Source organism: Oryctolagus cuniculus, chromosome 10 (genome assembly GCF_051225735.1).
Source record: "Oryctolagus cuniculus isolate XC-2025 breed Fujian yellow rabbit chromosome 10, ASM5122573v1, whole genome shotgun sequence".
NCBI classification, from domain to species: domain Eukaryota; kingdom Metazoa; phylum Chordata; class Mammalia; order Lagomorpha; family Leporidae; genus Oryctolagus; species Oryctolagus cuniculus.
Window position 1 is genome coordinate 115,371,099 of NC_142876.1, and position 26,409 is coordinate 115,397,507.

Here is a 26,409-nt window from a genome sequence, read left to right on the forward strand (position 1 = left end):
AGTACCAGTGTCCGGCAGTTCCCTGTGCCGAGACCGAGGTGCAGAGGGACAGCCAGGGGCAGCAGGCTGGGCCAGCAGGACGCACCGTCCTCCAGACTCCCCCCTTCCCTCTTTGGGTTCCTCTTTTGGGCCACTCCCTTCCCACCAGGGAAGCCACACGGAGAGAGCCTGGACCTTCTGCACCCCTGACTTCAGCCTGGACTGGAGGGCACCTGTGGGCGGTCCTCCCGGGGCTGGGAGGGAGGTGTGTGCTGGGCAGGGCCCCTGGTCTGGCTATTTTGGTCACTGCCCGGCCTGTGCCAGATCCAGGCCTCTGGCAGATCCAGGCCTCCCCCAGGACCAGGCTTGGGAAGCAGCCTGGGCCCCCCGGTTCCCACCTGGGGAAATAAATCAGCTCAGGGCGGGGCGGGGGGGAGGCAGTGACCAGACGCCTGACCAGGTCCTGCTGGGGCTGAGGGTCGGTGGCGCGTGGGTCCCTTGGACTGAAGGAAATCGGCCCCCGCTTGGCCACAGCCGACATTCAAATAAATGTCATGAGATCTTTTTTACAATTTCGTTATAATTTTTTGCTGGCTAGAAGGGAGGGGATCTCGTCCAGAGCCTCGCAGCCAGAGGAGTTTATTTTTATGAGGGAGAGCGGGTGAGCGCTTAGCAACCGCATGCCTCCCTCCCGACCAGGGAGTCATCCGAGGAGTGCGGGGTGGGCACGAGCAGATGGGGGTGGGGTGGGGAAGGGATCTCATCAGACGGTGTCGGGGTGCTGGAAGGGCGCCCGGTCGAGTGGGCTGAGAATCCACAGGAGGGCAGGACTGGCAGATGGGATGGAGGTCTTAGGCCAGGCTCGGCCCCTAGTCGACCATGGGCAAACTTTTTTATTTGTCTCAGTCTTCTCATCCATCAAATGGGCAGAGCAAGTTGAGTGAAGCAGGGACCCAGGAGTGGAGTCCTGTGAACGCTGGGCTCTGTCTTAATGGCAGATGACCTTGGGTGATGCTCTTGGCTTCTTTGAGCCTGGGCTTGGCTGTTCAGGCAGCTAGGACGCCAGTGCCAGCGTCCTTGAGGGGATTGCGGGAGATGAGGCTGAGCGAGCTTGGGGTAAGCTGTAAAGCCGGCCTCGCTGCACAGCAGCCGATTAGAGGGTCACGAGGGCCCGGGGCGCGGTGCTGGGTGGCAGGCGCTCTCCGGCCGCATGGGTGGTCAGTCTCTCCTGCTCATGCCCTGGGGCTACCGCCCGCCCTGCTGGCTAGTACCCATTTTATAGATGGGCAAGCCACCAGCTGCCTAGAGGACTTTGCCTTGCTGGACTGGGGCGCGACTGCGTTTCAAATGGTCTTGCGTCGGCCGGCTGTGAGGTTTTTGTTTTTTTTTTTTTGTTTTTTTTTTTTTTTGACAGGCAGAGTGGACAGTGAGAGAGAGAGAGACAGAGAGAAAGGTCTTCCTTTGCCGTTGGTTCACCCTCCAATGGCCGCCGTGGCCGTCGCGCTGCACTGATCCGATGGCAGGAGCCAGGAGCCAGGTGCTTTTCCTGGTCTCCCATGGGGTGCAGGGCCCAAGCACCTGGGCCATCCTCCACTGCACTCCCTGGCCACAGCAGAGGGCTGGCCTGGAACAGGGGCAACCGGGACAGGATCCGGCGCCCCAACCGGGACTAGAACCCGGTGTGCCAGCGCCGCTAGGCGGAGGATTAGCCTAGTGAGCCACGGCGCCGGCCGGCTGTGAGTTCTTGTCCCTGTAGTGCTCTGGGCACTGACTTCCTGGGGGGTTGGAATTGAACCAGGGCACAGGGAAAGCCAAGGACAAAGGTGCTCCCTGAGTGCAGGGGACCTGTTGGCGCCCTGACTCTGCCCCTAGGCCTCCCCCGGGAGCCCTGTGCTCCCCCTGCAGCAGAGAGCCCCCAGGAGGCAGCCTGGGCTCTGGGACCAGCTTTTCTGACCCTGACCTGGTGCCTGTCAATCCGTCAATCTGCCCATGCTTCTCTGAACGTCTTTCCCAAGGTCCTGAATGGTGAGACACCTGGGAGTCACCAGACACATCCTGTTGGACAGGGAAGAGCCGAGGAGCACATGGCAAGGGCTCCCTGGCATATAGCTCGGCTGCAGCCCGAGGGGGGTGGGGGCCGGCCTAGAACTCTGGGGCCACCTTGGCAGGCGCAGGCTGGCCCCCCAGTTCTGCAGGTCATGTGCACAAGTCAGATTTGGGAGGGGCTGTGTCTTCCTCTCTCCAGCTTGTCCGCTTACCTTGGCCACGGTGTGTGTGAACGTGTGGTGTGGAATTGAGAGTGTCAGCCCTTCCTAAACGTGTCTCGTGTGCTTGGTTGATAAGTTGGCGCAGCTTGGTTGATAAGTTGCCGGCAGTGGCAGCTCTGGCTTTGGGGCAGTGTCAGCTTTTGAGGACCTGGTCGTGCAGAGGGGAATGGAGCCACACGACAGCTCGGCGCACACTGCTCTCCATGGGGTGCTGGGGGTCTGAGGCTGGCTGTAGCCCCCTTGGGCCACCTTTGTGGAGGCCTCAGTTTCCTCAGCTGTGAGATGAAAGGGCAGACTGCCCATTGCCCAGCCGCTGGGATGTCACCCCAGGAGTGACCGACTGTCCTGATGATGGGTGTGGCAGGAGGTGATGGAGGACTTGCGGACTTCTGTGGGTCATGTTGACACTCCAGGCAAGGAGCATGCAGGTGCAAAGGCATTGTGGTATGAAACAGGCCCCCAAGGGTCCCCGCTGGGGAGAGGAGAGGAATTGGGGCTGGATTTTGCAGGAGCCAGAGGGTAGGAGCCTTGAGTGCCATGTGCATGCATACAGGGCAGCAAGGATAGAAATAGGACCCAGCTGTGTCTGAGGACAGAGGGACGGATGGGGACTGAAGCCAGGAGGGGTGGAGCTTGGGAGACCCTGAGGGTGAGCTGGTACCGGGCCAGGTCAGGAGCCCAAGGTGGGCAAAGCCGGAAGCGTTTCCACGTCAGCGAGTCTTGCCCGGAGCTCTCACTGTAAACACTGGGCGAAGCCTGGGCGTGCTGTGGAGCAGGTACATAAGCCATTAACTCGCTGGCTTCGGCCTCCCTGGAGCGTGCAGCCCCAGCGTCTTCAGGGCAAGTTAGGGACGTGGCTGTGGAGCTCACGTCCCGCCCTGCCTGCTCCGAGCTGAGGCTGATGCTGAGGGTGGGGGCTACGGGGTGGAGGGCGGCAGAGAGAGTGAGGGACTGTGGCTCAGCCAACCAATTCTCTCCTGAAAAACCCAACGTACACAACACCCATCGCAGGAGAAGGCTGCCTTGACTGGCCACAGAAATACCCGGGATACTTTTCTTTCTTTGTTTATTCCTTTAAAAACAAAAAACAAATTCAGATTCCCCAGACAGGCCGATTGGGAATCCCCAGGCGGCGGCCTGGGAAGCTGCATTTTTCTAGGCCAGTTTCAAATCCAGCTGTAAGGTCCATGCAGCACCCAGCACCCTGCAAGGACTGCACCTGGAGCGGTCTGCGTCCTCCTGTGCCTCCTGCACCCCAGGAAGTTGTCCCATGTCCTCTGCCCCCAAGACAGCCACTTTCCGATCTTCCGCCACAAGTCTGGAGCCACTTCCCGCCGGAGTATCGTAGACTAGCTGCTCTGTTTTTTTGGAGCCGGGCTTCCCTCTGCCTGGCGTCCCCAGGAGTGTCCACACTGCGCGTCCATCAATAGAGAATTCCCTTCTTGCTGAGCCGTATTCCCACTGTGCGGAGGCACCACCATCGCTCCTTGCCCTCGGGTTTGCTTTCTGCAGCTTGGGTTACCTGTGGTCGACCATGACCTGAAAGTATGATGTGGAAAATTCCAGAAATAAGCAACTCATACGTTTTAAATGACTTTATGACAGTATATTGTTGTTTTACTATTAGCTATTGCTGTTAATCTCTTACTGTGCCTAACTTATAAATTAGACTTTACCACGGGCGTGTGTGTAGAGAGACAGTGGCACGCGAGAGGGCTCAGCGCTGTCTGGGGCCCATCTTAGTTGATCTGCATGGGCAGTGGGGCCACTGGTCCACTCTCTGCTTGTCTGTTCCCCCATCAGTGGACATTTTGGTGGCTTTCAGTGCAGGCCACTCTGAACAAAACATGTGCGAGCGTTCGTGTGCAGTTGTTGGTGTACATGTGTTTTCATTTCTGTGGGACTAGAACTGCAGGGTCACAAGGTAGAGACGCTGACTTGATGGGAACCTGTCCCAGAATTCACTCTGAATGACAGCTGTGATGTACCTCAAGCAACAGAAAACAATCCTCTGGACAGTGACCCTTCAGAGAGAGCATGAAGCAAGGCACAGCCTTAGACCCATCAACAGGGCTGGCAATCGGCCTGTCATCTGGCTTCCTTTTCTTTTCTGGATTTTTATTTATTTATTTGAGAGGCAGACTTACAGAGAGAGGGAAAGACAGAGAGAGAGGTCTTCCATCCGCTGGTTCACTCACCAAATAGCCACAATGGCTGGAGCTGGGCTGATCCAAAGCCTGGAGCCAGGAGCTTCTTCTGAGTCTCCCACGGTGTGGGACATGAAATGACACTTATATGAGGTGCTGGCACTCAGGTGGAGGCTTAGCCTACTGCGCCACAGTGCTGGTCCCTTGCTTTCTTCCTGTAATAAGAAAGTCCTGGAAGGCTATGCGTTTCCCTCTGTGTGCAGCTTTACCTGCCTCTCTCAGGGGCTCATTTGGACACGGATTCCCTTTTGCTGCTCTCTGCATCTGTTCTCATCTCTCTGATGCAGGGTTAATTTAGCATCTGTTTTGCAAGCTAGCCGTGGTGGAGAAATGACATCACACTCTTGTCCATTCTGCTGCATGGGTCTGGTGAACTGGGGACCATTGTGGACCCTTCCCATGTCAAAACACAAAGAGCTGGGGACCAGCATTGTGGCACAGGGGGTTAAAGTCACGGCCTGCAGCGCTGGCATCCCAAATGGGCACTGGTTCAAGTCCAGGCTGCCCCACTTCCGAACATCCTGCTCCCTGCTAGTGCACCTGGGAAAACAGCAAAGAATGACTCGAGTTCTTGGGCTCTCACACCCAACTGGCAGACCTGGAAAAAGCTCCTGGCTCTTGGCTTTAGATCAGCTCCGCTCTGGTCGCCGTGGCCATTTGGGCAGTGAACCAGCGGATGGAAGACCCCCCCCCCCCCACCTCTCTGTAACTCTGTGTTTCAAGTAAATGAAATAAATCTTTAACATATCCACACATATAGCTGCCAGCTTGCTTCCGGGACCCAGTGTCATCTGTTCTGTCTCATCACCCCCAGTGCCAGCGTCTCAGAGAATGACATGTCCCTGGTGCCCGGTATCCCTTCCTGCATTGCAGCTGAGCACCTGACATGAGGGACTGCGATCTCCCTCTCAGAGAGGAACTCCAAGACAGGGACTTGCCTCAGCCCATGCGGCTGGCAGGAGGCAGAAAGAAAGTGGGGACCAGGATCCACCTGACGGCTAAGCCCAGCTCCCTGTGCTGGCCACACCACACCCAACTGGGAGCCAGGTAGCTCATGGTCTCCCAGGAAGAGGGTGGTGCACAGGCCCAGATGGCTTATGCCAAGAGCAGCCAGGGGGTCCTGCCCCGGGTAGGTCCCTAGGACAGCTGCCCGCTGGCTGGGGCGTGTGAAGCCGTCCTGTTAACCTTGTTGCCTTCCCACTGACAGGCTGAGACTGATTTGAGCAAGGCATTCGTATCCAAGGGAGCGGTCATTGGCAAACGTGGAGCCCTGCCCCCGGCTACACCCCCATTCAGGGGTAAATATCCCGCCCTGCTATGCGTGGGGGGGGGGGTTCAAGGCACTGCTGATGCCCCTGCCTCAAACCCTCGTGGTAGTGCCTCTCCCCCAACCCTGGGAGTGGCGGTGTGACGTGCAAGGTGGCAGTCAGAAAGGCTCTTTGGGGCTCGGCTGTGCAGGGAGCACCCCCAGGATCTAGGATGGGATTCCTGGGGGGTTGTGAGAGAAGGAGGGAGCCTGGATCTGGGTGGGCAGCTGTGGCCATGCCGTGGACTATGATGAGATGGCTAAAAGTCTCCGGAGAAGAGTGGGCCTGGCAGGGGACCGCCCCCTCCCCAGTCGGAGTCTGAGCAGCCCTGGGCTGGAAGGAAGCAGGGCTGTCTTCTCCCGCCCTGTTCACCTTGGGTCTCGCCCAGCCCTCTCTGAGCCCGTGTGGGACCTGGGCCTCCATCTCTGTTCGGTCCCTCCAGTGCTGGGATGGCCCGAGAGTGCCCCCCTTCCCTCGGCTTTTCCTTGAGCTTGGTGAAGAACTGAATGAGTCACGGCCAGGTTCCGCTGTCCCCTCGCCAGTGGAAAGTCCTCAGCCCGGGGCTGCCAGCTGCTGGGGTGGGGTTGGCAGGGCCATGTCTGGGGAGCAGAGGGTACCGGGAGGGGAGGTCCCAAGGACACCACTCGCTGGCCCTGCCCCTGTGAGGCACCTGCGGAGGGTGACTCACTTGTGGCCTCGGGGCCCTTGTTCTGTCACCAGATGGCACCTGCTGCCTCCTCTGCAAGTCACCAGAGCAAAGGACAGCAGCCTCCTGGACAGCTTCTGTGCCTCCAGGGCCAGCGCCCACTGCTGCTGTCCAGCTCACAAGCCCTCCGTGAGGTCAAGTCCAAACCCTTGGCCTGGCCCTGGGCCAGCCCTGCCTGTGGCCTGCTGCAGCTTCCCTGTCTCTCCCAGGGGTCTGGTCGGCCCCCTGTCTGAGGCCCAGTGCCGGCTGGCTGGGTCCTGCCCATGCTGGTCCCTCTGCCCACAAGGCCCTTCCTAGCACTGCTCCTTACTGTACTCGCCTGGGCCAGTGTGCTGTGCCCTGTGCTGTGAGCCCCGGGGGCCAGTGTGCTGTGCCCTGTGCCACGAGTCCCCCTCCCCCGGAGCCCCTAACGCTGCCTGGCAGTGAGCAAGCCCTCAATAAATGTTCCACAAGTCAGGGTGGCTTCCGTCTGTCCGGCTCTGGCCCCAGTTCAGATGTCTGTGATCCTGCCTCATGTCCTGACCGGGAAGACGTCCAGAGACGGACATGCAGGCTCCAGGGCAGGGGCCCAGCTCGCAGAGGGTGCTGGGCACACAAATCAAGGCCTTCTGCTTTGCCTACTGACAGGGGAATGCACAGCTTGAGTGGGTCCTGGCTTGGAAACTGTGCTCACCTGCCACCGTCCATCCATGTGTCTGTCAGCATCAATCCATCACCCATCACTGTCCATCCTCCCCGCCTCCCGTCTCTCACTGTGCAGCCCTCCGTTCACTCGTTCACCCAGCAGGTGCCTGTTTGTCGCAGGCCCTAGGGACTGGCTGGTGAAGAAGACCAAATCACACTCCTGTAGAGCTGTTGGTCTGCTGGAGGTGTATGGCTGGGGCTGGGGCGGGGGGGGATGTGAAAAACCGCACATGTGTGATTTATGAATGGTAAGAGGCCCCTGTAAGATCCAAGGCCCAGCGTCAGGCAGGGCAACACCATGGCTTGGCTGCCCCCAGCCTCTGGCTTCCTGTGTGACCTCGCCGGTCCTCAGCTTCCCAACCTGTGAGGGGATGACCCAGTAGGCTTCGTGTGCCAGGGAAATACCTACAAAATAAAATGCCAAACAAATACCAAAGCCCCTTCTCTAGGGTATGGGGGTGCAGGGTGTCTCGTGGGGTGCTGTCCCTCGGGGGTCTCCTTGCTGGTCTTCCAGAAAGTCCTCATCCTCACCCTGCAGGGAGGCATCCTGGCTTGGGGACTCGATTCAGAGGTGCCCGGGGCAGAGCTGTAGCGAGGGCTTTTGTGGAAAGCGTTGCTTCCACCATTGGTGGGATAGGGATCAGAGGTGACCTTAGTAGAGTGAAAACCAGCAGCCTCCAAACCCCTGGGCCGGTTCTGCAGCTGCTGAAGCCGCTGTGTGCTTTTTCACCTGGTTCTTTTAATGCTTCCTCATCCCAAGCCCTGCCGGGGGTCTCCTGGGATGGCCCCGACGCACAGGTGTATTGTCTAAATTCCAGCCGGTGTTTCCGGCGCAGCCTCTGAGTTTCCCTGATCTCCGTGGGAAAGTGGCACAGCCCGGGTCCACCCCACACCCCTTGCTATGCCTGCTCGTGCTCGCCAGCGTCCCCCAGCTCTCCTGGCCACTTGGCCCGGCCCTGGCAGCGTGCAAGCTGCTACCCGTCACAGCGGCGTTCTGCTGGTTGATTCTGGGCAGGTACAACAGTTCCTGGTCCCGTTCACTCGTGCCGCTGACTCAGGCAGCACAGGGGAGAGTGATTCACAGTCTCCCACTTCTCAGGGGTGAGAGCCAGGTCTCGCGTCAGGTGTACTGAGTCTGCGCACTTATTTTTGATGCAGGGGGCAGTTCAGGCTGCAATGAGGCATTTTCTAGCCCGCCAGCAGCTCCATGTGGCTGCTGCACCCCTGCCACCTTCTGCACACACCAGCCAAGGCTGTCTGCTGCCTCGGATGGGGAGCCGCCTTCACCCGGGAACAGAGCAGCCCAAAGCCCACGGCTGCCCTGGGAACACTGTTCCCCTTGCATTTTGTTACCTTAGCTGTGAGGAGGCGGGACCCACCCACCGGTGTTCCCAGAGGAACAGTCTTCTTCCTGCTTCAACCTCTCCATGACCTTGACCTGGGCTTGCCTTTGCCCCTGGCATGGAGCAGGCGTGCCTGAGGAGTTGGGGTTTTTTAGGTCATATCCTTGGGGTGTCTCACAATGAGCCCTTAACAACAGATAGGAGGGGACTTCAAAAAGTTTGTGGAAAAATAGAGTTGGGGCTGGTGCTGGGGCGCAGTGGGTTAAGCTGCCCCTTGTGATGCTAGCATCCCATATCAGGTACCAGTTCAAGTCCTGGCTACTCTATGCCATTCAGCTCCCTGCTAGTGCACCGGGAAAGCAGCAGAAGACGGTCCAGGCGCCTGGGCACCTGCTACCCACATAGGAGATCTGGATGGAGTTCCAGGCTACTGGCTTTGGCCTGGGCCAGACTGGGTTGTTGTGGTCATTTGCAGAGTGAACCAGCAAACAGAAGACCTCTTTCTGTCTCTCCTCCTCTCCATTTTCCGTGAATTTTTGAAGCCTTCTCAGAATCGGAATCCTATAGCCGAATGCTCCGTCCTGATGAGCAGCAGGTGTAAGCTGGGGCCCGAGGGTCTGATTTCCTAACTGCCTCCCGCCGTGCTGGGCTGCGGGAGTGGGGGAGGTAAATGGGCAGCTCTGGGACACCTGTGACAAGGGTCGTTCAGAAAATTCACAGGAGACTGGAATTACAGGGGAAATGTGCGTCAGTGCAGGGTTTGGAAGCTGTGGACGCGGAGGGCTTCGCAAAGGTTCTTGGAAAATGCCCATCAGGTGCCTCAGTGCCACAATTCGCGCACCGAGCTAAGCTCAGCCTGCTTCCGGGAACCTGCAGTGCCGGCCTCACAGCCGTGTGTCGTAAGCATCATTTCCTTCGCTCGCCCCAAAGACACCATTCTTCCCATTCTGCATACGAAACCCCGAGGCTGCGAGGGCAGGTAGCCCGTCCGAGCTCAAGCTTGCGGGGCGGGGAGCTGGGCCAGCCCGGCCTCTGGGCCAGCGCCACCTTGGAAAGGATTGCAGTGGGGAAGCCTCTTAAGACTGACCGCCTGTGTCCGCGGTCCAGAAGCCACAGGGGCCCGATGTAAATCAGGGAGAGCGCAGCCAGCCAGGCCCTGCTGACAGCGTGCCCGGCAGCCCCAGCGCATGTCAGGACACGGCCCGCAGCAGGACTTGGCACTGGCCTGCTGCTTGCTCGACGGATGGGGGGTGGGGGATAGTCAGGGGAGTCCCGGGCCTGCTGCAGCCCTCGGAGGCACCGTGGGGTGTTGTAGGCGCCCCCACTCTTTTGCTGGATTCCAGGGGGGCCGGCTGGCTGGGAGGGGCAGCAGAGGTTCGGCCCCGCCTGGGACCCTGCCCATCCTCACAGCCACACGAGCGTTTACCCCAGTCCTCGGCCACCTGGCGGAGCAGCGCAGACACAGAGTTTGTGTTCTCCAGATGTGGTCCCTGGACCCATAGAGGGGCGCCACTGGGAACTCCTCAGGCCTGGCCACTCGGGCCCTGGGCGGGCGCCCCAGGTGATTCCACTGCACTTAACTTTGAAGAGCAGTGATTGCAACCTCCCCCGCTGTGTGCCTGCAGTGGGTTGGGGTGGTGTGGGGTCAGACCTGGCCTCTGCTGCAGGTGCTGGGTTGCTGTGCGTGGGGCCCCAGCTGTCTGTCATGCGCACCCCCGCCTCGGTCTGAGTGTGGGAAGGTAAGGGAGGTGCTTCGAGCTCAGTAAGTTCAAGGTAGGGTGTAGTCTGGATTCTTACAGTTGCAGGTGGCGGAATCCGTTCTAGGGAGTTCATGGAGTCAGAACGTTTGCCAACTCCTTTAACCAGAAGCTGAGGTCGCACTTCCGGTGTGGTTGGGTCCAGGAGCCGAGGGACGGCACCGCGACTGTTCACGTTTCGGGGCTCCGTGTTCCTCTCCCCTGCTCCAAGTGTAGCCCCTCCCCGTCTAGCTCAACCTGTAAGAGCCTCTCTCTTTCCAGTCCCTTGAGCCACCGGCCCTTCGTCTTCCATGGCTAGGCGTGGCCAGGTGTCTAGCGTTGAGCCCAATCACTAGAGCCCCCTCAGATTGGCTAGGCCAGGCTTAGGCACCCACCCAGAGCCCTCGGACTGAGAACGTGCATGTGGGGGTCTCCGGGTGGAGCGGGTTCCGGCTGGACGCCCAGGGACGGAGTGTTGTTCTGAGCCTGCAGAGCTGGGCTGGCCTGGTGTGACTGGTACAGATTCACCCAGAGAGTGAGACTGTCCTCTTCTCCCTGGCACTGGGCTTCTAATTGTGTCTCAGCTGTGCTAAATGCCAGCTTCACCTCCCCTTGGTGTTGTCCAGGAGAGGTGGGTCCTTCTCAGAGCCGGGCCTCCACCCAGGAAGTGACGCCTCGGGGCACCCGTGTGGTCCCAGGGCCTTTTGAGAGCCTCAGCTATCTTGTTCACGGCTCTGTTCTCTGTGCCCTGTGGCCTATGACCTCCCCTGTGCCAAGACGCCACAAGGGCTGTCATGGCACCAGGAGAGGGTCTAATTCGGGAGGCTGCACTGGCTCCATAGCTGCTGGAGTCGGCATTTGTTGACTGGCAACCGCCCTGCCCATGTGGGTCTGGGGAAGCTGCTGCAGGGGGGGACCTCCCTCCTCGCCCCCTGCCCACCTCTGCGAATCCCAGGTTAACTCTTCCTTAAAATTGGAGGTCTCTCTTTTTAAGGCTCCATTTCCTGGCTTTCTGTACTCTGCCAGTTCCAGGAAACCAGGATGTCCCAAGAGGCAGGGGCCCGTTGCCCCTCCCAAAGAATGATAGGGGCTTTAAAAACAAAGCAGGCACCCTTATCTGCGCCCCCGCAACCACCTCTCCACAAACTTCTCTGAGCCTCTGACTCTGGGCGGCACCACGTTCTCCACACAGGCGGGCCTCCCCCACCACTGGGAGCTGTGGCTCTCCGGGGACAGGCACTCGTGGACCTGGGCACCTGACAGAGTGCCAACTCCCCACTCTGGGCTGGGGGCACCCCGTCCGCGTGTGCAGCCAGCAGAAGGAAGCTTCGGCCTCGGGATTCCTGCTCCGTCCTTCCTCGTCCTGATTTGGTCACCTGCAGGTAGAAGACCCAGAGCCCTGTGTGCACTCGGACCCTGACCAGACCTCTCCTCCTCTGCTCTTTCTGTAGGTCCAGAGCCGGGACTGCAGCCCCTTCTGAGCAACCTCGGAAACGTAAGTGCTGGGACCCCCGAGGTCCACGTGCAGCCTCGCATCCTGCAGCTGGGGTTTGCCTGCCTGGTCCCTGGCCTGTGACGGGGACGAGACCCTGTGCAGGTGGACTGAGCACTGCTTTGGGATCCCAACTGGCAGCCTGGGATTCGAGCTTGCCTGGGTTGATGCCAAGCACTTGGGGGCAGACCCCTGGGAAGGGTGAGCTTGGCTGTTCTTTGGGCTGTTTATCTGGGAAGCACTGAGACCCTCCGCCAATGCAAGGGCTGATCGCACCGCGTGGGTGGCCTCCCTGGTCGCCACACCTGTCTCGTCTCCACCTGTGTGCTCTGTAGATCGAGTTGCTCCAATGTCCTTGAATTGCTGACTCCTCAGGGAGTCAGCAGCAGGCGCGATGCCCCTTCACCCTGATCCTTCAGGTGGTTCCAGAGATGGAGCCCTTGTCTCAGACCCAGGCACAGCTGTGAGGCCAGGGCATTCCGGGCTGACAAGGTTCTGTTATCTAATCTAAGCCCCTAATGACAGTGCACTGATTGCAGTGTTGCAGCCCAGCCTTTTCTCTCAGGATCACAATGGTGTTTTTAAAGGGGTTTCATGGCTGTCTTCTTCCCGAAGTCCCTCTGTGTGGTGGGGGCAACTGCAGCATTCAGTAAGAAATGCATTTTACAACAGGATGAGCAAGTGCCCCTTGTGCAGCTCAAATCCCAGAACCACACTTGGGCCAGTAGCCTGGACCTTGGCCTCCGCCTTCTCTTCTGCTCTGTTCTGCCTTTCTAATCAAAACCGCAGCCCACCTGTGCACTGCGCCCCGACTCTGCAAACCCTGGCTTCCTGAGCAGGAAGTTCCCAGGAGGGGAAGGTTAAGCTCCCACTGCCCCAGGGGCTGGCATTTCATGCGGGGCACCTGGGAAGCCCTTGCAGCCTCATGCTCTGTGAGACTCTGGAGGTGCAGGGGGGTTAGTGCACCTGCTCATCGGACCCCCCGCAGCCTGGTGAGAAGGGTGCATTTGCACATTTTGCAAAGCCTACCGGGTACTTTGCAGACACGTATGCAGCTGCGTTAGTCACGCTGGCAGGTGAGCACTGGTGTCAGCCCCCATTGTACAGATGGGGAAACTGAGGCAGGGGAGGGGCCCAGCTGCTCCCAAGGAAGGACTTCAACCCTGCTGACCTGACCCTGGGGCCACAGCCCCCAGGCTGGGAGCAGGCTCCAAGTCCAGCCCCTCCCCCTCTCTGAGGACTTCCTGCTGGTTAATGAGTAGCCAGAGGCAGCTGGGAAGCCAGAAGGTGCCTTCTGGGGAGCCGGAATGTGAGCTCTGCTTTCAGAGAGTGTCTTGGGTGAGGGGCCAGTTAGCCCTCCGGTCTGATGCCTCCTCCAGGCAGCCCTTTTAGCTGCTTCTTGCAGTATCCCTCGGTCCCTCGGCGGTACAGGCAGTGTGGCTTGGAGACACTAGGTGTTGTCCCCTGTGGCATGTGACCACTCCCTGGTGTGAGTCCCTCCTTGCTCAGTGCCAGCTTGGGGCCTCCGGGCTTCTGGGTTCCATCTGGGAAAGGGGATGATTGGAGTGTGTGAATGATGTCATTCAGGGGAACCTTAAGTGTCTGATCCGGGTCAAAGAACCCCTGATGGGGACCTGGGGTGGGGGTCCGTGGAGCTGGGCAGTCAGGCAGTGCCTGCTCCGCTCTCGTCTGGGCTCCGGCCCCTGCAGCTCTTGGCAAAGTCGGTGAATGGTGCTGAGCGTCAGCTTCCCGACCTGTAAAATGGCACAGCAACAGCACCCAGGGGAGGCCTTGAGAGATGGTAGTTGCCAGATGAGGGGGTGACATCTCCACTGTGTAATCGCAGGGGGTTGTGAAGCCCTCATAGGTGTCAGGCACACCCACTACCCGCAGCTGAAGGGACCGAGTCTGAAAATCAGCAGCCCTCGTGGGTGCACAGGGTTACGTCACAGGAGAGAGGGGGCTCTTGATGGGCTCCTCCCCTGCCCGTCCTGAGGTGTCGCGTGAGGCCTCCTCCCGACTGGGGACGCCCATGGGCGGGGAGGGGCTGGGTACGTGAGGCCAGCAGACTCGTGCAGTGCCGGGTGCCACCTGGGGCCGTCCTGCAGGGGTTGAGCAGGGGAGAGAACAAGGCTTCTCCACATCATGTTCACGGTGCCTTGGGAACTGTCTGGGGGAGTAGATGCCGGTTTTCAGTGGTTCCCCCCGGTGGCACATATCTGGGCTTTGCTCTGGGTCTTGGATCCCCTAAGCCAAGTGCTCAGGGATGGGGCACAGATGGGCAGATGTGGCTGTGTGCACAGGCTGTGGGGCATGTGCACCCCCACCGTGCACGGTCATTGGCTTGGGTAATTGGCTGCGCACAGCTTCCCTTTCGCGGAAGCTGCTTGGTGATGACTGTCCTGTGTTTTTCTCTCCCTCCTTAATTGCAAAACACACAGCACGTGAAGTGCACAGTTTCCCGGGCGGCTGGGGCTGTTCAGGCTCAGGGCTGGGCCACCACTCCCCAGCACTTCCTCCCCTGGCTGAGCTGAGCACTGCCGACAACTTTGCCTGGGCATCCTGACGCCTTGGCCGGGTCAACAACTGTGCTGGAGACAACAGGCGCTTGTTCCTGACATGGGCCCCCAGGGGCACCCTGACGTGGGTGGCCACTCCCCTGAGGGCACCCCCAGGCTGCCAGTGTCCTTGTGTGGGAAAGACCAGGGAAACCGGGTGCATTGTGCTGGCCATGATTACGCACCAGACTCCCAGGCTGAAAACCAGGGGCCCCACTTGCACCCTGAATGGGGAGAGGGGCTGTGTGGGTCGCAGGGCCGTCAGGTGTCGAATGACTGAGGCGGGAACCTTGCTCTGCTTCTCCCTGCTGTGTGACCCTGGGCGCATGACCTCTCTGGGCCCCAGGGGCTCCTGTCAGAATGGGTGTGGTGAGGATGGGGGGAGGGAGGCTACCGAAGTTCTCTCGTTCTTGGTGCAGTGCGGGTCCCACCGCGGCCGCTTGCTCATTCGTGGCTGCTGCTCTTCTCTCTGCTGAGGCTACCGCAGTGGCTTTGGGCTCCTCAGTATACAGACGGTACTCAGCACTTGCAGGCTTTGGCCCTTGTCCCAGAGTTTTTCTACCTTTAGTGCTGAGATGATCGTGGAAGGCGGGGGTGGGGAGACCTGGCCCACGGTCTGTACGAGGCCTGCGAAATCATTTGTTCTGGTTTTGTCCTGGCAGCCGCAGGCGGGGCTTAGAATTCAGTCAATTGTAGCAGGCTCTTTTTTTTTTTTTTTTTTTTTAAAGATTTACTTGTAAGATGGACTTACGGGGCGGGGCGGGGGGAGGTGTCTACCATCTGTTGGTTCACTCCCCAAGTGCAGCCGGAGCTGGGCCAGGCCAAAGCCAGGAGCTTGGAGGTGCACATGAGTGCAAGGGTCCAAGTACCTGGGCCATCTTCTGTTGCGTTCCCAGGCACATGATGAACAGGGACCTGGATAGGAAGTGGAGCAGCCGGGACTGGAACCGGTGCCCATATGCGATGCTCGCACTGCAGGTAGTGGATTCACCTGGTACAGCACAGTGCCTGCCGCAGGCTGATTTTAAGTTGACAGTTCTGTGCGGCCCAGGACTGATGTCAGAAATGGCCACCTGGCCCTTGGTAGAAAAGGCCTCTGTCCCCTGCTGCGGTGCCGATCATCGTCCGCCTGTTGTGGGTGGGAAAATTGGGACTCAGCGGTGACGAATTCAGGAGTAGCCCTGGATCAGGACGGGGAGCCTGGGTTTGAGCCCATGCCTTTGGCTCCGGTCTCCAGGCGGCAGCCACCCCTCCTGGCCTCACCTGGGGCGCCAACACCAGGTCTTGGGCAGAAATGGCTCTGGGGCCTCAGCCCCGGCAGGGGTCAGCTCGGGATTTCTTGAGAGGGCGTACCCCAAACTGCAAAGGCCTTTCAGAGACCAGAGCTGCCACTGTGACACCCCCTGTTTTTTCTCGTCCAGTCTGGAGATCAAGCAGGACCCCTCAGGGGCTGCGGGTGGCCCCCAGGTTCGAATGAGCTGGCTTCCCAGGGCACTCTGGGGGAGGTAGGGGCACAGCTCGGGGCGGCGGTGCCTGGATGGTGCCATGGCGTGAGTGGCTCCAGTCTCTGAGCTGAGGGCTCATTTCTGTAAAGTAGACGAAAACACAGATGCTGGCTGCTACTGTGTGGCAGATCCCACCGCGGGGCCTTGTGGGCGGCCTCCCTTGCCCTCCCCTGGCCTCCTCATCCGGGAGCCCCAGGACTCGCCAGGGCCGGTCCACACTGCACTCCAAATGCCCCTCCTTGATCCTGCTGCCGTGGCTCAGCGAGGGGCTGGGCTTCCTAGGTTTTCTGGACCCCCTCGTCCTGTGAGCTTCCGCTGCCCTGCCCGCCCACCTTGTGCTGGGCGTGCTGCCTGCCCGACCTTCACCCCCAGTGAGTTCCCGGGTGCTGATGAGGACGTCTGGTGGACACGAAGCTGTGATCGGCTGGCACTGCTGCCAAGGGAGCAGGATGGGAGAAGGGGGCTCCTCAGTGACGGACACGTGCCCGGAGGCGTGTGACAGGTGTGTGCAGCCAGCGGGCGAGAGGCCTCGCCTGGCTGGGAGTGAGGGAGGGAGGTGCCCGTGGAAGCCGTGCATGTGCTCCTGTGCTCAGCTTTCCACGCCAGGCAGTCGGAGCGTTTGACGCCGCATCTCCTGAGTCCCCTATGTGGGGTCTCTCAGGACCCTGTGGATGGGGCTGCCCGATAAGCACAGGGCGCCCCTGGAAATAGGACTCCAGACAAACCGCACATGGCTCCGGGGGAGCCACGCGCCCACGTCTGAGCATCGCGTAGCTGGGAGCAGTAGAGAGCTGCCTGTGGGGGCCACAGCCCCTGCTCCCAGCCCTGGCCCTCTCTTCCGCCTCGCCTCCCCATGCAGGCAGCAGGGACGTGGGCCGGTGGATGCGCCCCAGCCGCTTCTGATGTGATGCGGACGGCTGGTAGAGGCACCGGGCAAGGCCCCAGGGCCTTGCAGGGGGAGGCAGGACCGCGGGGCTTGGGGCCCAGGCTCGTCACCCTGCTCTGTCCCTTCCACCGCTGTCCCGTGGATTTGTCCATCCAAGACCTCATCCGCTGCGATGCTCTCCTATGCAGGCGAACTGAGTCTTCATTTGGTAAATGCTGAATACTTTCAAAAAAAGTTTTTATTTATTTATTTGAAAGGCAGAGTGACAGAGCGTCCATCTGCTGATTCACTCTCTCACGGCCTGAAATAGTTGAGGCTAGATCAGGCCGAAGCCAGGAGCCAGGAACTCCTTGCAGATGGTGCCATGGCGTGAGGGGCTCCAGCCCCTGGGCCGAGGGCTCTGTTCTGTAAAGTGGCTGCTACTGTGTGGCAGTTCCCACCACAGGGCCTTGTGGGCAGCCCCCCTTGCCCTCCCCTGGCCTCCTCATCTGGTAGCTCCAGGACTCGCCAGGGCCGGTCCACACTGCCCTCCAGCTCAGTGAGGGACTGGGCTCAGTGCAGGGGCCCAAGCACTTGGGCCATCTTCTGTTGCTTTCCCAGGCCATCAGCAGGGAGCTGGGCTGGAAGTGGAGCAGCCGGGACTTGAACCAGTGCTCTGATACAGGATATGGATGTTGTAAATGGGGGCTTAGCGTGCTGCACCCCCACAGCCACCCCCTGAGCACCCATCTTGTTCCAGGGGTGTTGCTGGGTGGGGGGATGCAGTGGGGGAATAAGGCAGGGTAGGGGAGAAGGGACACAAAGGACCTACAAACTGGTACTTAGATGTGTGTGGCACCAGGGCCGCAGAGTGGCAGGGGAAGCAGGTTGGCACTGTGACCGCCTCCTAGTCCTCCTGAGCCTCTCGTCTCCACCTGCCCGTTATCCCTGCTCCCCAGGCTCAGAGAGGTGTGGTGAACTGCCCCGAGTCACATAGCACCTTGAGATCCCAGGCCTCTGCTCCTGTCCCAACCACCATTCCTCTTGTGGCCCTGTGGAGACTGGCCCTCGCTGCTGCTCCCTGGTTGTGCCTCGGTTGTCCTGTCTGTAAAATGGGGCCTAGGATCCCTCATGGTAGTCGGCACAGGTCAGAGAAAGCAGTCTGGTGTTGAGAAGAAACCTGGTACGGATCCTTCTTGATAAGATGTCTTAAGGTCAAAATAATACTTTCAAGAAAGATGTAATCCAGACACCAAGTGACGTCTCACCCTACATACCCCTTCTCAGGGCCAACTGTAGGGTCCAGCCTGGGGGCCCTGTGGCTGAGGGCCGGGCTTGTGGGGTGTCTCCTGGGAGAGGGCCCTGCGTGCCACCCCCAGCCCGGGGTAGAGTCCTTTTGTCTCCCCTTGGCCTTTCCGATCTGTGATGTTTTGCATCTGGAAACTCCTTCCAGCCAGTGCTGAGCTGATGAGAGGCCTGGGTGGCTACATTTGATGTCAGGGGAAGTTTGGGGAAATCTGACAGTGTCGTGAAATTAAGAATTCAAAGTCTGATCATTCAGTCGTCCATGGCCATGGACTGGCCCTTGGCTCACCCCGGCTGGGCCCCTGGGGCTGGAGCCAGGGGTCTTCTCTCCAGCCTGGGAACTGCCCGGCTGCAGAAAATCAGGTGCCCACCACGGGGCCTTGCAGGATGCCCTGGGCACAGAAGGTTCAAAGAAAGCTCTTGGGAGTCTGAAGGGATAGAGGTGTGCCAGGTGGGCGCAGGATAGGAAGGGAAGCAACGTGAAGGCTGGAGTGGGGGGTGGGGGAGGAGCAGTACAGGGGGTCTAGGGCTATGCCCAGCGGCTGGTCTTCCAGTAAATTTTTACATGAGGGAGAGGGTGGGGGAGTACTGCCGTCACTGGTTCACTCCCCAGATGAGTTTATTTACTTGAAAGGCAGAGTGACAGAGAGAGAGTGCACCCACTTGTTCACTCCTTAACTGCCTGGAATAGTTGAGGCTGGGGCAGGTAGAGCCAGGAGCCAGGAATTCCATCCAGGTCTCTCACATGGGGGGCGGGGAGCCAAGGACGTGAGCCTTTCCTGCTGCCTCCTGGGGTCTGTGTTAGCCGGGAGCCGCCGGTGGGTGTGGGAACCAAGTGCTCCAACGTGGGATGCCGGCATCTGAGCCGGCCCCGGGCGTGGTCTCGGTTTCTCCTTGTGATGCTGCTCCGGAGCCCCAAGTCCTTTTGTGATGGTTCCAGCAGACCCTGACCGGTAGTGATGGTTGTTTTGTTGTTCTGACGACTGACTGGTGCTCAGGCAGAGAAACGGGGGCTGCCCTTACCGAAACATGGTGTGGGAGTCGCGGGCGCTGCCTGTGTCCCAGGGGGAACCTGCTCCAGGGAGCTCTCTGACCCAGTTTGCTGGCCCACATGGACTTGGGAGCATGTGAAGTGCCTTGGGAGGGGACGGCATTGCCACCCAAAGCAGCTCTGGACACCGGAGGCAGAAACAGCTTCGCTGGTGTTGTCCTGCACATCGGCTCCGCAGCCTGGGGGTGTGTGTGTGCTGCCCAGGGCCCAGAAGGGGCCTGGCTGGTGTTCACTGAACAAGCAAATATATGGGGTGATCTGTGTTGGGCAGCGGGCATGGGGTGTCCTGTTTCTCCCAAGAGCAAAGGCCATTGTGCACCCAGGCACTTCCTCATATCTTCCGTTGTGTCATTCGAGATGGCCCATTTTACAGATGATGCAACTGAGGCCCCCAGGGAGAAGTCACCTTCCTGAGGTCAACACTGGGAGCTGGCAAGTGGCGGTATCAGGTTCCACATAGAATCTTCCAAGTGGCACTGCAGAGGCCAAGATGGGACCAGGCAGGCATCCCTGGAGAGCAGAGCCTGGCAGGCAGGTACCGAAGAGCTGAGACGGCAGCAGTGGGGAGGCCAGCAGCCATGGTCGGGCAGAGTCCTGTGGAACCCGGCCATCTGGGGGTCAGCAGGAACTGACCGACCAAGGAAATAGATGAGTCAATTAAAAAGGCCGGATTTCCCTGCTATTTATAGTGCTGGCCTAAATCTCATGTAGCCTTGCACCCAAGGAGGAAAAGGAGACGTTTTCAGATAGCTCAGGGCCGTCCACAGGGTGAATAAGAGGATTAGGCCTGGGCTGCCGTGGGTGGGACACCCTGCAGGAGGGTCTCAGTGACTGACAGCGCGGCGGACAACCATTGCATTTCCAAAAGCAGAGTGTGCAGGGTGGGAGTAGGGATACCCGCATTCCCTGGCAGAGCACCGGTTCTAGTCCTGGCTGCTCTGATTCCCGTCCAGTGTCCTGCTGATGTGCCTGGAGAAGCAGCCCGAGTACTTGAGTCTCTGCCACCTGTGCGGGAAACCCCAGCAGAGTTCCAGGCTCCTGGCTTTGGCCCGGCCAGCATCAGCTGTCACAGGCATTTTGAAAGTGAACCAGCAGATGGAAGATTTCTCTCTCTGTCACTTTGCTTTTCAAATAAGTAGTTTTTGTTGAAACCACCATTTATAAAAATCCCAGAGCCGGCGCCACGGCTCAATAGGCTAATCCTCCGCCTTGTGGCGCCGGCACACCGGGTTCTAGTCCCGGTCGGGGTGCCAGAGTCTATCCCGGTTGCCCCTCTTCCAGGCCAGCTCTCTGCTGTGGCCCGGGAGTGCAGTGGAGGATGGCCCAGGTCCTTGGGTCCTGCACCCCATGGGAGACCAGGAGAAGCACCTGGCTCCTGCTATCAGATCAGTGCGGTGCGCCGGCCGCAGTGCACCGGCCACGGCGGCCATTGGAGGGTGAACCAATGGCAAAGGAAGACCTTTCTCTTTGTCTCTCTCACTGTCCACTCTGCCTGTCAAAAAACAAACAAACAAACAAAAATCCCAGGGTGCAGGCTGGAAGACAACCCCTGGTTCTGTTCCTTCCTCTTGTCATTCAGGATAAGGAGCCCCCACTGCTTAGAGGTCAGCTGTCTGATTGCTCTGGCCGGGCTGAGTGTGAATGGTTAGAAGGTTCATTTGCTGGGGGCCGGTGCTGTGGCACAGCCAATTAAGGAACCACCTGCACTGCCAGCATCCTGGTTGTTCCACTTCCGATCCAGCTCCCTGCTAATGCACCTGGGAAAGCAGAGAATGGCCCGAGTCCTTGGGTTCCTGCACCCGTGTGGGAAACCTGGATGAAGCTCCTGGCTTCGGCCCAACCAGCCCCTGCCGTTATGGCCATTTGACCAGTGAACCAGCGGGTGGAAGATTTCTTTGTGTTCTCTTTTTCCTCTCTTCTCTCTCTCTCTGTCTCTCTTTCTCTCTGCCTTTAAAATAAATAAATAGATATTTATTTTTTAAAGGTAATGCAATTTTTAAAAATAGTTATTTGAAAGACAGAGTTACGGATAGAGGTAGAGACAAAGAGAGTCTTTGATTTGCTGGCTCATTCCCCGAATGGATGCAGCAGCCGGAGCTGCTTGTGTTTCCTGTGTGGGTGCAGGAGCCCAGATACTTGGACTGCCCGTCTTCTGCTGCTTCCCAGGTACATTAGCGGGAAGCTAGATGGGAAGCAGAGCAGCCGTGATTTGAACTGGCACTCTGATTCGTGATGCCAGCATCGCAGGCAGCGGCCTGACTTGCTGTGCCACAGCACAGGCCCCTGCACAGTGGTGTGAGAGGCTTCGTCTCAGCAGGGGTTAGAAAGGACTGGAAAAATGTGCATCAGCATGCATTGTCCACAGAGCCGGGGGCCGGCTCTGGGCTGTGCTATGGAAGGGTTCTGCACGTGCTCCAGGTACTGGGTGTGCCTGTGTCCCATCAGACGTTGTGGTGCTGTGACGTCTCGTTACCTTTCACTGGCCACAGCCAGTGGAAGTGGTTTAGGGAAGAGTGGTGCTGAGCCTGATGAAAGTGTGGCTGTGGGCGGGAGGTACAGCAAGGGCCCAGCACAGTGCCAGACACCTGATGTAAACTGAAACTGTCACTTCAGTGAGGCCAAACGGTTGGAATTAGGAGAACCAAAGGTTGCCATGGCAACAAACACCCCCCACCCCACCCCCTGCCACCACCCGAGTCCTGGCCCTGTGACCTCTGAGGAATAAAGGCTGAACTACAAATGCAGAATGATCTGTTTTCTGGGTAGGAGCTGGCCAAGAAAGGCTTCCCAGAGGAGGTGGCATTTGAGGATGGGGAAGAGTCGAGTGTGTATTCCAGGGCCTGGGAACTGCCGTCAGCGCACCGGTGTTGTGGTCCAGTGAGTTAAGCTGCCCCTGGGGACACCCACATCCCAGTATTGCAGTGCCCGTTCCAGTGACAGCTACTCTGCCTCTAATCCAGCTTCCTGCTAGTTTGCCTGGGAGGCAGCAGATGGGACTGAGTCACTTGGGTCCCTGCCACCCATGTGGGAGACTGGGTTGGGAGTTCCTGGTACCTGGCTCAGCCTAGCCTGTTGCAGGCACTGGAGGTGTGAACCAGCAAATGAAGAATATATTGTCTGTCTGTTTGTGTGCGTGCGTGTCTCCATCTCTGTCTCTACCTATGTCTATCTCTGTATCTCTATCCATCTTTGTTACACCACCTTTCAAATAACAATAAACATTGGAAGAATAAGATGGGAGGTTGGTTTTACAGCCTGCACCAGCCTTGAGAGCATGGGGTGTCCCAGGGGCAGCAAGCGGGGCCGCAAGCTGTGATAAAGAGCCCCCCCCCCCCCCGGCTTTCCTTCTGCCAAGGGGCCTTCGTATTTGGCCGCCTTTTTCTGGAAAACACAGTCTCCAGGCGCCCTGGGCTGCTGTGCTGGAAGGGCCATTGTGACCTCATGACCGGGTGTTCTGAGCCCCAAAGCGAAGGTGTCTTCTGCCCGCTCTCTGGCCGCTTCTGCGCGTACATACCCAGCTCACCCTTGCTTGTCCCCTGTGTCCCGCCTGCTTGAGAGCCTCTGGCCTTTCCCGGAACCTCCCTGGGTCCCCTCTGTGACTCGCGCCCTGTGAGGTAAGCAGCAGCTGCCGTTACCGGGAGACCAGGTTCAGGGGAGTCTGCCTGCAGGGGGCGGGCGCAGGGCCCCAGTGCGGGAGCGCCTGGGTGCATCCTAGTCCGGGGCCCGTGTGTGCAGGGCTTCCGCAGGCTCCAGCCACGGGAGGGCATGGCTCCCCTTGCTGAGCGCTGCTTGCCCAGGGCGCCTCCCTCAGACCACCAATGGGAGCTTCTGTTCTCCCACCTCCTCCTCCCATGTCCTTGCTGGTCGGCACCCATCAGCCCCTAAGTTGACCCGAGGTAGGTGTCCGGGTGGGTGGGCTCAGCTTGGCCTTCCCCTGGGGCTGGGACTCTGCACCCTCCGGGGCTGGGGAGAGCTCCCCAAAGGAGTCGGGAGTCCGATTGTCTTAGGGAATCCACACGAAGGGACTGAGGTATTGGAGGCTGAGGCTCCCATCCTGTCTCCATATGGGCCTCAGTTTACCCACCTGGGAGATAGGGATGTTGGGCCCGTGGACGGTGTTGAGTCTCACAACCTAGTCCAAGTTCAAAATGCAAACTTGGGATGAGGAAGGGGGAGCCCTGTTTCCCACCTCTTGGGAGTTAAAAACGTGACCAGCTATCCTCACCTCAAGGTGAAAGAAACAACATCTTCAGTGGCCAAAAAAGCAGGCCCGTACCATTGGAAGGCAGGGTTGCCTTACAGCGGAGCAGGCTGGTGTGGGCTGCTGTCCCAAGCAAGGGCACCAGCGTGCACAGGCGTTTGTGCTGTGTGCATCACTGTGCACCTGGCCCTGTGCTGAGGGGTCAGCCCCAGACACCACCCTGTGCCCCGTGAGCTCGGTGCCATGATCAGCCACGGTTGTGTGGATGAGAAAGCGGAGGCTGCCCAGGGCCACACAGCAGCCTGGCCACCTGGGAAACCAACCCCTTCCCTCCCCAGGCCTCAGCTCCTCTTCCGGGTGCAGGCTCCAGGCACTTAGTTGTTGTCACTCAACACTGAATAACATGAGGGGGCCCAGGGACCTTCAGCTGGAGCCTGTGTCAGTCCCCCAGTCCCGTCCATTGCAGAGGAGCAGGCTTGGCGCCCAGGAGACCTGGGAGGGGCAGCCAGGAGGAGACGGGGCTGTGAGGGTGGTGTGGGGGATGTCAGGACCAGGTGCCCCGCAGTTGAGCCCTGCCCTTGGCCCTGTGAGACAAGCTGGCACCCGGGAGCTGCTCAGCAGGCCTTAGCGCCCAGGCTGTCACTGGGATCAGGGCAAACAATCAGTTTTGATGGCTAAACTTGGTGAGAGCCTGCCGTACCAGGTGCGGTTCTGAGCAGCCTGGATGCAGGAGCCCAGTTAATCTCTCAGCAGCCCCACGAGCCAGGGCTGCCCTGTCCCCAATCTATTTCAAAGAGGTGTCCTCCCCTGGGGAGAGGCGGGAGGGTGCTGTGTGTGCACCTGTGTGGGAACAGACAATTGGGAAACTGAACCTGCATCAGTCCAGAGGGGGCAACCCCTGCCTTGGTCAAGCCGTGGTCACCAGGTCTCCTGTGCTCCTTGCTGCTCGTGGTCCTTGGCTTGGGGAGTGGGCGTTAGTGCCCTGCTAGAGAGGCCCTGCCTGCTGTCTCCACTGCCAACAGAAAGTGATTCCTTTCCCCCAAGGCCCAGACCACATGCCCGGGAGCGCATTTCTGTCCCTGGAGACACTGCCATCCTAACGCTGCCCCTTGCTCGGGTGCAGAGCCAAGTCCAGGCTTCCCTGGCCTGCTTCCCCCCTGCCCCAGGAGCAGACCCCTCTTGACTGCCCAGCCCTGGAAGCCCCAGGCCACACCCCTGCTGTCCCTGCCCTCGGTTTCTGAAGCCCCTTGTATTCTAGCAAGCTGGCTGAGGGTGCACAGGCCTCACGCCGGGCACTTGGTCACCTTGGGCTCCATCACATCTGAGTCTCAGTTTCTTGATTAGTAAAACGGGGCCCAGAGTGCCCACCCCTCAGGGGCACGGTAGGAGCAGTGGCAACAGGAGGCCTTCCGGCCAGCTCCGCAAGGTGGTTGGTTACCGGGCCACAGCCTGGCGGGGAACACCCACACTGTTGTCTCAGCCACCATCGGTTGAGTTCGTTTTGCCCTTGACTGAGTGTGCCCCAGTTCACCAACACTCTTTCCGACCCCACCTGGCCCCTAGGGCCCCCACCCCAGGAGCTGGTCTGGCCGGACGGATTCTTGTGCCCCTGCCGGGAGGGTTCCAAGCCAGTGGGGCTGGGTAGGCTAGGAGTCTGCGCCTGGGGCCTGTCGCTGACACTGTTCAGGCCCAGGTGGGGTTTTGGGAGCATCCATTGGAGCCCGTAGATGTCAACAGTGGACAGTTTTACAGATGATGGAGAAACAGTTTATCCAAGGAAAGTTTTGAGCTTTGTCCCAGATGGCACGGTTGTGGAGCGCAGCCTAGCACAGCCTGATGGAGGCTGGAGTCGGGTGGGGAGGAGGTGGCACTGGATCCGGTCTGAGAGGTGGCTGAGACTCTCTTGCACCAAAGAGAACCCTCAGACAAAGCCCAGAACTGAAGGGGGTGACGCTGGAGAGAGCGAGGGGGCGCGGAGGCTGGAGATGGGGCAGACGAGGATGGTGAGCCTTGGGTTCTGAACGCAGAAGCTCTGGGCAGCAGGGAGCCACGGTAGCACTGGAGGACCTATGTGGCGGGCAGTTGGGGTTTGCTAGAATCTCACTGTTGGGAGCAGAGGCAGGGGATGGGCCTCTTCTGGGCTTGAGTGACAGGCACCAAGGCCTCAGTGGGACCACGGCGAAGGCGCAGGGGCTGCTGACACCGCTGGGGTTGCCCTGCTAGGCAGTCTGTGCACGCAGGCAGCCCCAGGCAGGAGGAGCCCGCCCCAGTCCGCGAGTGGGTTTTAACGCTGCGTTTCTCTTGCAACCGAGCAGTAGCTGCTGGTAGGCAACATCTTTAGAGCTAGAAGCTCCTGCCACCGCTGCACCAACACCTGCCAGCCTCACAGAATTAGATATGAGCCCCGTCTACCCAGGTTTGGAATCGGAGCCTTCTTTTCGGGGCCTGGCGCCCGCTGGAGTCCATCGGGCTGGGGCGGTAGGGAACTTCCCTGTGCCCATCCTCCACCGCTGAGGCACACCCGTGAGCTCGGCGTAGTCTCACCATCGATCTGGGCCAGAGCCTCAGTTTCCTCATCGCTAAAGTGGGCTCACAGGTGCATGTGCCCCTGGCAAGGCTCCAGGGGGCCCAGAAAACTCAGTAGGGTCATTGTGGAAATGCTTGGAGACGCTGAGCGGAAATTGCCTTCCTAAAGGTGCAGGGTTCATTCTCCAAGAGCAAGGGGCAGCTGTGCCTGGATGCCAGGAGGGTGTCCTGGGCCCACGCATGCCGCAGTGCCTACCTTGACCATGTCTGTCTCGGCCCTTGTGGAGGAGCCCTCAGGGTGCAGGCCACTTGTGCCCACACGGCGTGTCCCCTGAGCCCTAAGTGTTCCTGACAAACGCTGATGATGCTGCGCCTTGCCCCAGGCAACAGGGAGCAGATCTCTTGTCCCGGGTGGCAGACGGTTGCAGAACTGGCTGGCAGTGAGGGGATGTAGGTGGCACTGGCCTGGCCAGGGTGGGGCACGAGGAGGGCCCAGGGGGAGGGAGTGCCTGGCTGCGGGCTGGCGGCTTGACAAAGGTCTGAGCGCAGGATCTTGCACGAGCCCCAGGGGCTGGAGGGTGTCCGAAACTGGGCTTCCAGGTCCATGGTACGAGCCCCTGTGCTCCAGGCAAAGGGGGCACCCATGGCCGACCGTGTGGCAGTCACCACCCGTGCTG

At 59.6% G+C, this 26,409-nt stretch overlaps 1 protein-coding gene and 1 long non-coding RNA gene across 11 annotated transcripts in view; one reads left to right on the forward strand and one right to left on the reverse strand.

Annotated features, from left to right (window-relative positions):
• The window catches only part of SLC6A6 (solute carrier family 6 member 6), a 70,033-nt gene that overhangs the window by 952 nt on the left and 42,672 nt on the right, over nt 1–26,409 (forward strand). The window contains exons 1-2 of one of the 10 annotated variants that reach the window (XM_089305619.1): nt 9,256–9,392; nt 11,681–11,724. The exons of 1 other annotated variant lie outside the window; for it this stretch is intronic. Coding sequence is in view for 2 of the 9 variants with exons in the window: in XM_089305618.1 (XP_089161744.1) it covers nt 10,823–10,860; nt 11,681–11,724 (82 nt within the window). In the remaining 7 variants the exon portion in view is untranslated. 8 more of the 10 variants (XM_089305620.1, XM_089305621.1, XM_089305623.1 and 5 more) reach the window with 8 other exon arrangements.
• Nucleotides 1,354–9,066, reverse strand: LOC149124444 (uncharacterized). The gene is made up of 2 exons (XR_016214427.1): nt 8,504–9,066; nt 1,354–3,785 (listed from the first exon to the last, which is right to left on the reverse strand). It is a non-coding gene; the product is annotated as an uncharacterized LOC149124444 (long non-coding RNA).